The sequence below is a fragment of the Bactrocera dorsalis genome, chromosome 2 (genome assembly GCF_023373825.1).
Source record: "Bactrocera dorsalis isolate Fly_Bdor chromosome 2, ASM2337382v1, whole genome shotgun sequence".
NCBI lineage: Eukaryota > Metazoa > Arthropoda > Insecta > Diptera > Tephritidae > Bactrocera > Bactrocera dorsalis.
This window is the reverse complement of record NC_064304.1, coordinates 101,274,142-101,287,342: the sequence shown is the minus strand read 5'-3', so window position 1 is coordinate 101,287,342 and position 13,201 is coordinate 101,274,142. Positions and strand designations below refer to the sequence as shown.

The window sequence follows — 13,201 nt, the reverse complement described above, 5'->3', positions numbered from 1 at the left end:
CCATGATAGTAGTGGTATGGAGCAACAACAATGTTGACGATATTTTGCCGGAAAATAATAAACAAAGGAAAACATGAGAACGATGACATTTAAAGTTGACGCCAGCTGTTGATGGGAACTTAAGTTAAGTTGAGTAAATACTCATCCTGAAAGTGGAACAAAAAGTTTTTTACATAAGGTCTACACGTGCAGAAGATAAACCTTATTGAATTAAATATTAAAGTTTAAACCTGATAAACAATTCATTATTCATAATTCAATACCATTATTGTCACTATTATCGGTTTAATAATTAAATTTTTATGTGACGTAATATTTATTAGCCTTTAGATATATCACTGTGAATATTCATAACAGCTGACATCGAACACAAAATTATTTTCCCGTAATTGCAAAGAAATATCAGAATCTCTTTCAATGGATCCAAATTTACGAAATGTGATTACTATTAACATTTTTTATGTATTCTTTAATAATTAACATTTGCTTTTTATTTTGTAACATAGCTTAAAGATTTTCTGACACTATATAATAAAGTCACGGAGTTGTGCTTCTCGAGATGTGTAGAAACACTCTATGAGCGGGAATTAACCAACGCCGAGGTAATTAATATATTGCATAATAATTAATTTATTATGTTAAATAAATCATTTAATATTTATAGAACACCTGTATAGATAGGTGTGTAACAAAATTTGCGCGTTTTAATCAAAAAATGATGAATGTTTATGTTGAAGTACAAACGGACATAAACCAAAAACGAATTAAAGAACTTGAAACGACCCAGAAACAAGGGGACCAAGCGTCAACATCATCGTCAAAGGTAGTTGCAGCAGGATTAAACTCAGTACCTACACAGGCATCTGGAGCACAAACACCCGCCTACTCTTAAAATAAAGATCAGTAAAAAATTAATATTCCTACGTTTTAGTGTTATTTGTAAAATATTTTCATAAACTAAGAGGTAGTAAAGTTCCATTCATGTCTACACGTATTTGCCTCGTAGCCTTAATTGGTTTACCAGCTGCTGGAAAAAGTACATTTAGTAGGTGGATGCTATCAATACCTCAACAACAGTTCAACGTCATTCATCTTTGTTACGACGATTTTCTGCCAGCACAAGATAATACTCTAATTGCAGAAATAGAATTAAAATCACAACGTAGCAAAATATTGGCAAATATAAACTCGCTTATATGTGAATTAAATGATAATGCTTATATAGCAAGAGATATCATTAAATCTGTAAAATTATCTGAAAACGAAAAATGCAACGACTTCTTAATCCTATGTGATGATAATAATTACTATCGTAGTATGAGATATAAACTGTATCAGTTGTGCAGGCAGAACAAGTGTGCTTATGCACAAATTTACTTAGAGTGTGATTTAAAATTGGCATTAAGTCGAAATAGTGCACGGCCTGACAATGAGCGAGTGTCAGATGAAATTTTGCAACGAATGGGAATAAGACTGGAGAGACCCAATTCAGCAAAGCATCACTGGGAGGAAAACACCTTATTACTGGCGGGATGTGACGACTTCACAATAATGAAAGCTGGTATTTTGGATTTTCTATCTAAGTCGCTTGATGAAATAGTACAACCTCTGACACAATCTGTTACTACTGAAACAGTGGTGTCATTGCTGCACCAACTTGATTTGCTACTACGAAAAAGAATTGGTGATATTTTGCAGTTGGAGAATGATTCAGCTGAGCGGTCAAAAAAAGTTAAAATGCTGATAGCTAAGCGTAAGGCAATACTCCAAGAATTTAGAAAAAAAGTTGAAAAGGACTCGATAAGTATTGATGACTTGGACATATATGTATATTTGTTGAACTAACTTTTGTATAAACTATAACGCGAAATTTTAAATTTATTTAAAAACTTCTATATATAAGGTTGTTAGTTTTATAATCGCATTAAAACAAAATTATAGGTTTATTATTTTTATTGCATAAAGACAAACTCTATATTTCATTAAAGCATTGCTTTATATTACATATTTGGTATATATAAATTTAAGGAATATACTAAATTTATATAAAACCATTATATTACATATAATAATGTTAATAATTTGCTCACACTTTTGTTAATTACGCTACACAGTAAATAAAAACTCTGTGTGTAGGCAAAGTATTTTTCTTAATCATCAAAATTTCAGTGGGGTCCCTTTACTAAAATTAACGTTACATTTATTTCATTTAAATCAATTGTCGGTCGAACATGTTTGAAATTACGAACTTCAATTGATCCAATTGATTTTGAAATCTGTTCCCACTAAAAAATTTAAAGATGTAATGATTTGGGGTGTATAACGTAATGCCGACAATTAAAATCTCGAAATTTAGAATCCCGACAGTCAAAATACCGACAAATCAAAACACCGACAAATCAAAACACTGACAAATCAAAATACCGACAAATCGAAACATCGACAAACCACAATACCGACAAATCAAGAAAAGGTGGCGTTGTTCGTCCGAGGCCCTGCGGCCTTCGGCCTCCGGCCACGAACACGCTCAGGATCATAACCCTTAGTCGGCAGAATTCTCTTTCTGTGCTTCGATAGAAATAAGGGCAGGCAAGATAAAATATTTTTCACATGTCGGCATTTTGGTTTGTCGGTATTTTGATTTTTCGGTGTTCTGATTTGTCGGTGTTTTGATTTGTCGGTATTTTGATTTAGCTGCATATTTAAATTTTGTCGGTATTTTGATATGTCGACATTTTGAATTTCGATATTTTAAGTGTATCCCAATGATTTTATTAATTTTGAGATGCGCGTGTGCCAAATTATAAAAATAATTTGCATATTATAAATATATTGTAAATAAATATAATGTAATATGTGATGATTATAATGAACATATAAACTTACGAGTGTTTCTTGTTTTTGCAATTTGCAGTAATACATAGGTATAGTAGTCAAAATTACTTACAATAATATTGCATATATTCGAGAAAAATGAATAGGTCTTTTTTGTGACAATCTATTTTTAGTACTAGAGTAAGAAAATGCTAAATGCAGCACCAACGTGTTATCATAAAGTACAAATTCATCTGATCACGATTTGTACGATAAAAAGTTTCACTCGTTTGTGATTTATTGAAAAAAAAAAAATGTCATCAATGTATTAAATGCGTTTTAAATTCCATATTTTCAATATATAATACGTTTGAGCGAAAAGAGCAACATTATATACTCTCTATTCAAAATTTATATAAAAATTATAAACACTATTTGTTTAAAAAAACTAACATACCTATAAAAATGGAAAGTTTACATGTTTACGATATAGAAATGTTGCTACCAATCGTACCCTACATTTGTTTTCACATTAAAAGAACTCACGCATTCCAACGCGATTTCTGCAGATCTATTTGGCCTTCTAGAGTTTTAGCTAAATATATTATAAAAAGTTGTATTAGAGCAACTCCTAGTGCAATGCCGGCTATAGTATATAAGTTTCGTTCTGCCCAAACTCGAACAATCTCAATGCAACCACTAGTCCAAATACGTTTGCTTGCTGCCGCAACCGAGTGTTCTTGAACGCCATAACCGCACATAATATTAACCAAACCCGAACTGATGTCAGTTGCGTTAATGCAACAACTATATGGAACACCGCAACGCTCAACTGATGGTGATGAACAGTTGAAATACTCGTTCTTGCCTAAAAAAATATTGAAATTAATGCCGAATAATGTTGAAATTAAATAATTTGATTTTAAACAAATAAATAATGCTTACTCCAGTCTTGATATCCAGAGTTGCTTAATCCACAGCATTTAAATTCAAGTTGTGCAAAATCGATAAGATTTTGTAAATCTGGGTCATCACGATACGAATGGATAATTTTATCAGTGAATTTGTCTTCCAGAAAAGAATTCATATTATGTGGAAAAACAAATCCCATTATGGCAATGGCCAATTCCAAAAGAAAAAACATTAGTAAGCACATAGTATAGAATTTTAGTAAACAAGTATTTTCACGCAGCGCACCAAGGCAACCAGCAAAACTGACTACAGAAATAAGTATTCCGGTCAGCATCATTACTAAAGAGATGTTCAGTATTACATCGTAGAATGTTTCTAGACGAACCCATCCAGTAGCTTCCCATTTGTCCATGAAAGCATAAAGACCAATACCCAGCAATAATCCTCCCGAAAGCCAGAATATGAAATTTAGCATGAAGATCAGATATTTAACACATGAACTAACGTAAGTGAAATTTTGAGAGATTCGTGGATGCATGTTTCGAATTTCGATTCCACTATAGCCACCGCCTCCTCCATGGTGACGATAATTACTCATAGCTACAATGTATTATTTTCGTCTCAAAGCAACGCTGGTGCTGGTTTTGTTGTGAGCCACTTGTCCAAATTCTCACAGAGGAGTTAATCAATTTTTCTCCTTGCTAATTAATTTCTATTTTTTACTTTAAGCTGTTCAAATTTGTGACAATATATTTCCTGGTGCTTATAAGAAAATAAAACCCGGACACATACTTTTTACACTTTTTCTTTAGCAACATATCTTATACACTTCGCTTCCGTCCTCTTTTCTGTACTCGTAATTTCATGATAAAAGTTTTATATGCACAAAACTTAAAAAACTCTTATGTATATTTCTATAATATATTTATACATATGGTTTAACAAATACGTGAAAACTTTAATTTCTTTGTTTCCGAAATGAAATTTTTATCTCAACCAAATCGCTTTGACAAGTAAAGACGGAGGAGTTTTTTAACAAAATTAATATCTGGCATAGGGTGATTACGATATTTAATTTTTATTAAACATTATTTTACCAGAAAGATTGGAGATAGTTTTTAAATTCTAACAAGATAATTCGCTTGAATAAGCACATTTTTAGACACATTACACATTAGAGGAAAGGTATATTTGGTCCACTTTTTGTAAAAATTAATTTCCAGTTTGTCCATGAATAAAATGGTATAATTTAATTATTTGTTAACAGCTTTAAACATCATTTTATAACCAATGCTGAAAATAGTATATAGAAAGATATATATATATATATATATAGATATATAAAATACAAATAATTTTTATAGCGTATTTTGTTTTGCGCAATCCGTTTTGACCTCTCGCCCTACTCACCAGAGACGACCATGTTTATTTATTGTATGCGTACATTTTGGAGGTAGGAAAGGGTATTGGTAATGGCTACTTTTGCTACACCCTTATTCCATGAAAACACCAAAAGTCAACCTGCCGATTCATATGCTGCATATGATTTTGACGTTTGACCCTTGACCATTTATATATATTTTGTTGGTGTTTACGATTGCATCCTCTAATTAGAATCGTGTTACACATTATATAAATATAAATATATATATAGATATGCAGACATTATACACACGTTTTAATCCCTTATAAATATATATTTTCAAATATATGTTAGTAGGTTAGTTTAATTTTAGTAACTAATATGCTAAAAACATAATATTTGTTTCTTGTTTTGATCCGTTACTTATAAAACCCACTTCATTCTTTATCTTTGACGTTTCTACGCTCTTCTCAAATATAACCAATAGAATAGAGTTGTCGGAAAATCTATTGATTAACTTGGTTTAGTAAAAACGCATTAAATTTTTTCATTGTTCAATGTATTTCAAAGTGGGCAATTTATACGCATTTATATACGTTTAATCTATTTTTTTTAGTATAAATTATTAACTTCATTATAATAGATAAATATATTTAATTTGAATATTACTGTTTACTCCGTTTTCACTCAACTCTGGGCAATCTATGCAACGACAGCAATTTTGCCGATTGGCCGCGACTGCGAATTAAGCAGCGCCGTTACTGTCAAAGAAGTTGAATGCGACACAAGTGTTTACTATACGTCGCGTACGCGTACCGAATTCAGTGGTTTAAAATCTATAATGTGCAAAAAGAATAAGAAAATACATGACAAATTTAATGGGGATTTGGTTTTTGATGCAAGTGAAATTAAAATAAAGTGATTATCACCAAAATATAAATAAAAAATTCAATATAGTGGCCTTCGTGAACTGTGAGGATAAAACGCGAATATCGGACCGAAAAACTTCAGCGTTGACGGCGACTGCAACGTTCCGCTGATGTCGACTTAGGCTTAGGCGACGACGCTTCTTCAGCCTAACAGCGGACGAAGTAAATCGACACGAACAGCGGCAATCGGAGTAATAGTGAAGAAGTAAACCCATTGAAATTTGTTGTGGAAAATGAATTAAATTGAAAGTTATTAAATCGCAAATAGTTTAAGTAAGTGAAGTGAAAAGGTTACGATTTTTTCTATGTGTGTGCAATGTAGTTATATGTGTAAAAATAAACAAATTTCAGAAGCTATACAGTATGTTGTACGCAGAAGCCAAAGTGCAAAGCTTCTTGGTTACACCCAGGTAAGGGCAACATTAAATAATATAAATAAAAGAAGAGAAAAAATATCTTATCCTGGAAAACCCCGTTTAGTAACCATTAAATTTTAAAGGCCTCAAATTACATATTTTCAAATAAAACAAAAAGAACGTTTAAAGTAAACGAACAAACAATCGACCGTGGCAAATTTCAGCAGCTACTACGATGCGCCATTGCTTCAATACAATTCGGTGTTTGTGTTTGTTCGCCGCGAAAGAGTGCGCAGCAAACGCGAAGTAATATTTGGAGAAAGAGTGGAAAGCAAGAAAAGCAACAAGACGTTTATTGGCTTTTCGCTGCCGGCTGCCTAAATAACGTCGTCGTCGTCAACGTCGGCGACATCAACAACGTTGCTGGCGGCAACAGCGTCGGTGACGTCGACAGCATTGTGACCAAGCCCAAAAATCCAGTCAAGCACTACGAATTCATCAGCACGAAATATTATAAGACAAGAAAGAAAGAAATAGCCAAGTTAGTTGTTGTGAATGTTATTGTAAAAAGTGTTTTATTTTGTGAAGAACTTAAAAAAATGCACAAAACAAAGTAATGAAGTAGTCGGACGCCAAAGCACAGAACAGCAGAGTACATGAAATTATAAAGTTGAATAAAATAATATTAGACATTTCTTGTGCCGAAAAACACATAACGTTAGTTACGGATGTCACTTTTCATTAGTGAATGTAATCGAAATTGAAATTTCAAAGTAATAAAGTTGAATAACATTAAGTAGTAGTCTAAAACGGGCGGTTTTAACCATCCAAATCAAATAGGCATTGTGATCGCACTTTGTGCAGTGGTCAACAGTCCGTATTTGTGCACCTTCGCCAACAAAAGCAACTTGAGCAGTTGGATTTGTAACAGCGACAATAGTAGCTTCAGTTGCGGCATAATAATGGCCGCCGAGGAACTGAAAGTGGTTTTGCGGCGTAATGAGCATTCCGGTTTTGGGTTTTCGCTATTGGGCACCACGGGACCGCCGCATGTAATATATGAAATACACGAGAATTCACCGGCCGCCGATAGTGCGGTAAGTAGAAATGATTTATTTTATTTTATTGTTCTAACACTTCTGTTACATTTTATAATAAAACGTGTCCAAGTTAACTTTACAAAGTATTTGTGTTATATATTTAGTACTGCCTTTTAATTATGCCAAACCGTTTTGCATTTTTTCGAAATTTTTTTAACGAAATTACTGTTCAATTTAAATCTCCTTTCCATGCGTGTATAAGTGTGTGCAGAATTAGTTTGAAATGACTTCATCTTTATGGAATTATTTTTTTTTGTGTGTTATCTACCGACTGTATCGCTGTCAGTGTATTGTCTTTGCAGTTGAAATTGTTGTTGCAATGTACGTATTTTTGTTGTGTGATTTCCAATTAGAATTAAAAAAATTAAATGACCGAATTGGAATCGAAAGTGGTATATTGAAGATACAAGCAATTGCGCCAGACAATAAAAATGTATGTATATACATACATATGTGTGTATGTATATAAATAAAATTTTGGAATTTTTTAAATATTACCAAATGTCAGTGGCTTACTGCTATAGCATTGTATTCTTTTTAACTCATTGCTCACAACTTTCTCATCATATCAGTAGTTATTTTTTATTAATTGATTCAATATCTATTCACTTGTCATTGTTTTACATGATCTTAAGAACATTTTTGCTTTCCCCTAGGGCTTACACTTTAGTTTACTGCATTTGTTTAGTCATTGGTACATTAAAAAAATTATGCAAACCAACTCGAACTTGTTATTATTTTGCAACTCATACCACAATATTTTCTTTGTTGACTATGCTTTGGCGGATTCCTGTTGCTACGTCGTCACTTTCATTATGACAATTTATTTCATATACATATGTACATACGATTGAATTTTTTTTTTTAATTTTAAATTCTAATTGGAAATCATACAATAAAAATGTGGTAATTCTAATCTGTTTTATTCAGCCGAACTTTGGTGACCACTTGCCAAACAGCTGTTTTGTTCAACGTTGGGCACTATCGATTTATGACTTGTTATTAATGACAATCAAAGATTCATACAGACTTCTATTCAACACTTTGTTGGTTTACGCAAATTCAGGATTTTCATGAACCCCATTTGTGTATCTATTTACATATGTATGTGTCTACATAAATATATGGACCATTCCATTAATTGGCAAAATGGTTTTTTGTACCCGTATTCCGATCAAACAAAAAAATGACTATTTCTTTTATTTTCTAACGACCTGAAATTTGAGTGCAAAAAATTTTTGAAGTTATACAATTTTATATAAAAACTCTCAGCTTTCTGATAAAAATATTTTGAAAACCCAAAAAAATTCTCAAAATGCAAAAAAAAAAAATTCAAAAAAACCAGTTTTTTTTGTTTTTCCACCACCTGTTTGAAAATTGACTTTTCCATTCGTTTCCTCGTTCAATTTTACATAAGAATCAATGTTCAAAAATATGGGGCTCTGATCCCATGAACAGCAAAAAAAATGCAAGGATATCGCTATACGGCGCAGGCTATTGACTCCTAAAGCTACTTCTACTTGTCAGGGAGGAAAAAAGCATGTGTGTGTGTAACGAAACATATAACTTTATGAGACTATGTGAAACCCCTAACTATTTGAGTGTTCCGCGTTAATTGCGAAAAGCTATTCGTTTTTACGAGGCCGGAATTATGGGCTGACGAATCTTTGTTTTTTCCCCACGATAATCGATTTTTCGTTAGTTTTTCGACAAAATTTCAATCAAATATCGTGCCGCAACCACCGTATTCGCCTGATTTAGATCCGTGTAACTTCTGGCTATTTAGTAAACTCAACGCCCGTTGCGGACAAACAGTTTTGAGTAAATTGAAGATATTAAACGTTAATTCGGAATGCGCATTGAAGGCTAATCCGGATATTAACTGTAACAATTGTTTCAAGGATTTGTAAAAAACGTTGGAACAAGTGTATTGTGGCTAAGGCGGATTACCATAAATTAAGAATTTGAAAATTATGAACAAAGTCTTACTATTTTTAGCTCATAGTAGTGTGTACGCACGTTTATTGAGCCTTTTATTACCATATCAGTCGTTTAAGTGCTTCCACTTCAATTCGTCAGGTATTTAATGATATTGAGGTATTTAATAGTGTGGATGTGTTGCGTTGTTAATTAAAATGCTTGATTATCGATTGCTAAGGAAATAATAATAATTTTATGAACTCGTCAAAAGTGCAATTTCAGATATTGGTAGTTCTAGTTTAAATGAAAAACAAATCACTCTACACCCCATATGAAGTGAACTGTGATTTAATGATTATATAAGTACGTATAGATAACATATAATATGCTGTCATTCGATTTGATTTTTAAAGTAAATCATAAAAATATTACTATTTTTTGTTGCTATTATAATTTATTAGTAAATTTTCAAATAATATATAGTTTTATCACAAACTTAGAGGTGTGTGCAAAGTAAGTTAGTAATTGTGTTTATAAAGGGTGATTTTTTAAGAGCTTGATAACTTTAAAAAAAAAAAAAAACGCATAAAATTTGCAAAATCTCATCGGTTCTTTATTTGAAACGTTAGATTGGTTCATGACATTTACTTTTTGAAGATAATTTCATTTAAATGTTGACCGCGGCTGCGTCTTAGGTGGTCCATTCGGAAAGTCCAATTTTGGGCAACTTTTTCGAGCATTTCGGCCGGAATAGCCCGAATTTCTTCGGAAATGTTGTCTTCCAAAGCTGGAATAGTTGCTGGCTTATTTCTGTAGACTTTAGACTTGACGTAGCCCCACAAAAAATAGTCTAAAGGCGTTAAATCGCATGATCTTGGTGGCCAACTTACGGGTCCATTTCTTGAGATGAATTGTTGTCCGAAGTTTTCCCTCAAAATGGCCATAGAATCGCGAGCTGTGTGGCATGTAGCGCCATCTTGTTGAAACCACATGTCAACCAAGTTCAGTTCTTCCATTTTTGGCAACAAAAAGTTTGTTAGCATCGAACGATAGCGATCGCCATTCACCGTAACGTTGCGTCCAACAGCATCTTTGAAAAAATACGGTCCAATGATTCCACCAGCGTACAAACCACACCAAACAGTGCATTTTTCGGGATGCATGGGCAGTTCTTGAACGGCTTCTGGTTGCTCTTCACCCCAAATGCGGCAATTTTGCTTATTTACGTAGCCATTCAACCAGAAATGAGCCTCATCGCTGAACAAAATTTGTCGATAAAAACATTTCGAACCGAACACTGATTTTGGTAATAAAATTCAATGATTTGCAAGCGTTGCTCGTTAGTAAGTCTATTCATGATGAAATGTCAAAGCATACTGAGCATCTTTCTCTTTGACACCATGTCTGAAATCCCACGTGATCTGTCAAATACTAATGCATGAAAATCCTAACCTCAAAAAAATCACCCGTTATTTGGCATTTAACTGCTTTATGACACTTATAAATTAAGAAAAAATATTGACTTTACTAATTAGTTTTACTGCCAATATTGTGATAATGTTAGAAAATACCTTACATTATCTTGACACCTCTAAACTTTTTAAAATATTCATATACAGGATATGGTATTGTAATTAATTGATTTTTATTTGTTTACTTTAAAAATAAAGATTACAGACTATAAAGTTCTTTTGATTTTTTTTAGATTTTATTAGGGAAAATGTTTGTGTGTTTCTTGGCGAAATTATATTAAAACATATTTTTGAAGCAGTTCTATTTTTATGTACATATGTATATAGGTATGTATATTTTTTATATGGAGGGAGTGCCACATTTAATTCAGAGTAAATTATTGCCCTTATAAATTTCTAAAATTTCCTTTAAAACTTTTCGTTTTGGCTTACGTTTTTTTCTAATCTACGAATTTTAAACACATACATACATACATATTGCTTTTTTCTATTATAAATATTATCGTTCCTCGTTTTTGCTTTGATGTCCATTCCTTGTTTACTGGGTGCGCAAACTCGTCGTGTCGCCTTGATTGCAGCGGCGATAGAGTTGATGGCAAAGTGTGTTGGCGATTGCGTCTAAGCTAACTGGTTAATACCGGCTCGCCGTTAAATAGATAATGGGTACAAATAGAAAAAAATATACAATAGCATGGCTGCTCGCATGACTAACATTCCTACACATTCGAACATACTGTATGCAGAAGAAGGAAGAGTAGCAGTTTGGTGAAGATATCTGAAAGCACATATGTACATACATATGTATATATGTACGTAGATATGTACTTTTATACTAAAACGTTTTGATAATATCAAAATGTTCAACGACAAGACAAAATAAATGACTAAACACACAAACAAAGAAAAATGTTTTCATAAATGAAAAAAAAATAAATAAAATTCGTTCGCGTAACTAATATGACAAAAACGACAGAGACGATAAACGTGCAACGAATTTTAAAAAATATCGCACGAAAAATTAAATAAGAAAAAGATGGCCAAAAGATCATATATGTATGCACATATGCATATTTTTATTTACATATAATTGTTTAACTGGTTAATTCATATACACATGTACTTCTGCTAATCGCAAATTGCGGGACAAGCATTCATAAAAGCTTATACAGTTTCAGATTGTTCATAAAAATATCGAGTAATGCCTGCAGTCAATCTCTCTCACAAAGGGTCAAAGAAAGCAGTCATTTATGACTACAAAGCAACCAAATAAATAAAAAAAATTACCAAAAAATATTAAAATTTCAAATTCCGTGTAAAGCAAATTGTTTTCGAGTGTTGTTTTTTTTAGTTTTTTTTGGTACAAATATACATATGAATAAATGTATGTATTCACTTTTAACCAGACACATTTGAAAGCAAATTGTCTAACAAAACGTGCACAACCGGCACTCTGACAAGCAAGCAATAAACAACAATCGTTAATAATGACCAGACATCTATCAACCGGTTGTGGCATCTATTAAATTTGTAGAAAAACGCGCAAAGGAAAACAAATTTAGAAACTAGAAATTTTATCGAAAATGTATGTGCATAATAAGCGCATAAATATGTAAATCACAAATTTGTGTTTGCAAATTAATAAAAATTATACATACAAGTATATTTCTTGCACGTACTCATCTGATTCCTGTATAAACTATTATTAGCAATATCACTAATAATCAGCTGATAAGGCTCAATCAGCCGGTTGTTGCTAGAGCTTGCGATGTTATTTATGTGGCATAGCCCGTTCAACAGCATCTATAGTGAATATGCGGCTGAGAAATCTTATCTTATTAAAGCACACAGTAAAACATATGTGTAAGTATGTATGTATATACAAATTTATAAGCACATCTCATGGTCGTTGCCGCCGTTGTGCGAACTCAGGTTATCTGCTAATTGCCGCAATATGCACACTTATTATGGCTGTGAATTACCCCATTTTCCACGATGCGTTCGTTATTTGAGTTGAAAGTGTCGGTTTCTTGTTTATATAGTATTAATGTACAAATGTATATATGTATACATACATGTATTAGCTTTTGTTAATTTGTATCTAATTAGTATAAACAATAATATTGATTTTGTTTGTGTTAAGGTATTTACATGTATGAGAACGTCTGTAGGTATGAATATGTTTTTTTCCGTAATATTTACGAAAGGTTATTGTTTTAAATTAAATATTTTGTTTAATTGAACTGTAAATAAGCTGCAAAAAACTAACATGTTTTTATACCGAACAGTGTACCTATATTAGTTTGCCACGATGTTTGTGAAACTCAAAAAGGAAACG

The 13,201-nt window shown here is 32.3% G+C and overlaps 4 protein-coding genes across 7 annotated transcripts in view; 3 read left to right on the top strand and 1 right to left on the bottom strand.

Moving 5' to 3' along the window:
- Window positions 1-51: 51 nt before the first annotated feature.
- On the top strand, window positions 52-915 carry LOC105226018 (mitochondrial import inner membrane translocase subunit Tim10B). Its single transcript, XM_011204745.4, has 3 exons — window positions 52-438; window positions 507-602; window positions 665-915. Exons 1-3 carry the CDS (start codon window positions 418-420, stop codon window positions 890-892), a joined length of 345 nt encoding a protein of 114 aa, XP_011203047.2. The 5' UTR covers window positions 52-417; the 3' UTR covers window positions 893-915.
- A 66-nt stretch (window positions 916-981) lies between these two features.
- Window positions 982-2,885, top strand: LOC109579194 (L-seryl-tRNA(Sec) kinase). The gene has a single exon (XM_019990162.3). It carries the CDS (start codon window positions 982-984, stop codon window positions 1,843-1,845), a length of 864 nt encoding a protein of 287 aa, XP_019845721.2. The 3' UTR covers window positions 1,846-2,885.
- Window positions 1,936-4,951, bottom strand: LOC105226017 (tetraspanin-33). Its single transcript, XM_029550105.2, has 2 exons — window positions 3,760-4,951; window positions 1,936-3,682 (listed from the first exon to the last, which is right to left on the bottom strand). The coding sequence occupies exons 1-2, from the start codon at window positions 4,322-4,324 to the stop codon at window positions 3,357-3,359; spliced, it is 891 nt and encodes a 296-aa protein (XP_029405965.1). The 5' UTR covers window positions 4,325-4,951; the 3' UTR covers window positions 1,936-3,356.
- A 2,064-nt stretch (window positions 4,952-7,015) lies between these two features.
- Window positions 7,016-13,201, top strand: part of LOC105226019 (PH and SEC7 domain-containing protein) — a 50,912-nt gene continuing 44,726 nt past the window's right edge. For all 4 annotated transcript variants that reach the window (XM_011204747.4, XM_049447734.1, XM_049447733.1 and 1 more), the window contains exon 1: window positions 7,016-7,471. In XM_011204747.4, coding sequence (XP_011203049.2) covers window positions 7,337-7,471 — 135 coding nt within the window. In that variant the 5' untranslated portion in view covers window positions 7,016-7,336. The remainder of the gene's footprint in view (window positions 7,472-13,201) is intronic.

Excerpts from the sequence above, each read along its gene's own strand:
- LOC105226018 (XM_011204745.4), top strand. The coding sequence starts at position 418 with ATGGATCCAAATTTACGAAAT. Across the intron at positions 439-506 it reads TGGATCCAAATTTACGAAAT|CTTAAAGATTTTCTGACACT; the intron begins GTGATTACTATT and ends TTTGTAACATAG. Across the intron at positions 603-664 it reads GGGAATTAACCAACGCCGAG|AACACCTGTATAGATAGGTG; the intron begins GTAATTAATATA and ends TAATATTTATAG.
- LOC109579194 (XM_019990162.3), top strand. The coding sequence starts at position 982 with ATGTCTACACGTATTTGCCTCGTAGCCTTAATTGGTTTACCAGCTGCT.
- LOC105226017 (XM_029550105.2), bottom strand. The coding sequence starts at position 4,324 with ATGAGTAATTATCGTCACCATGGAGGAGGCGGTGGCTATAGTGGAATC. Across the intron at positions 3,683-3,759 it reads CTCTGGATATCAAGACTGGA|GCAAGAACGAGTATTTCAAC; the intron begins GTAAGCATTATT and ends ATATTTTTTTAG.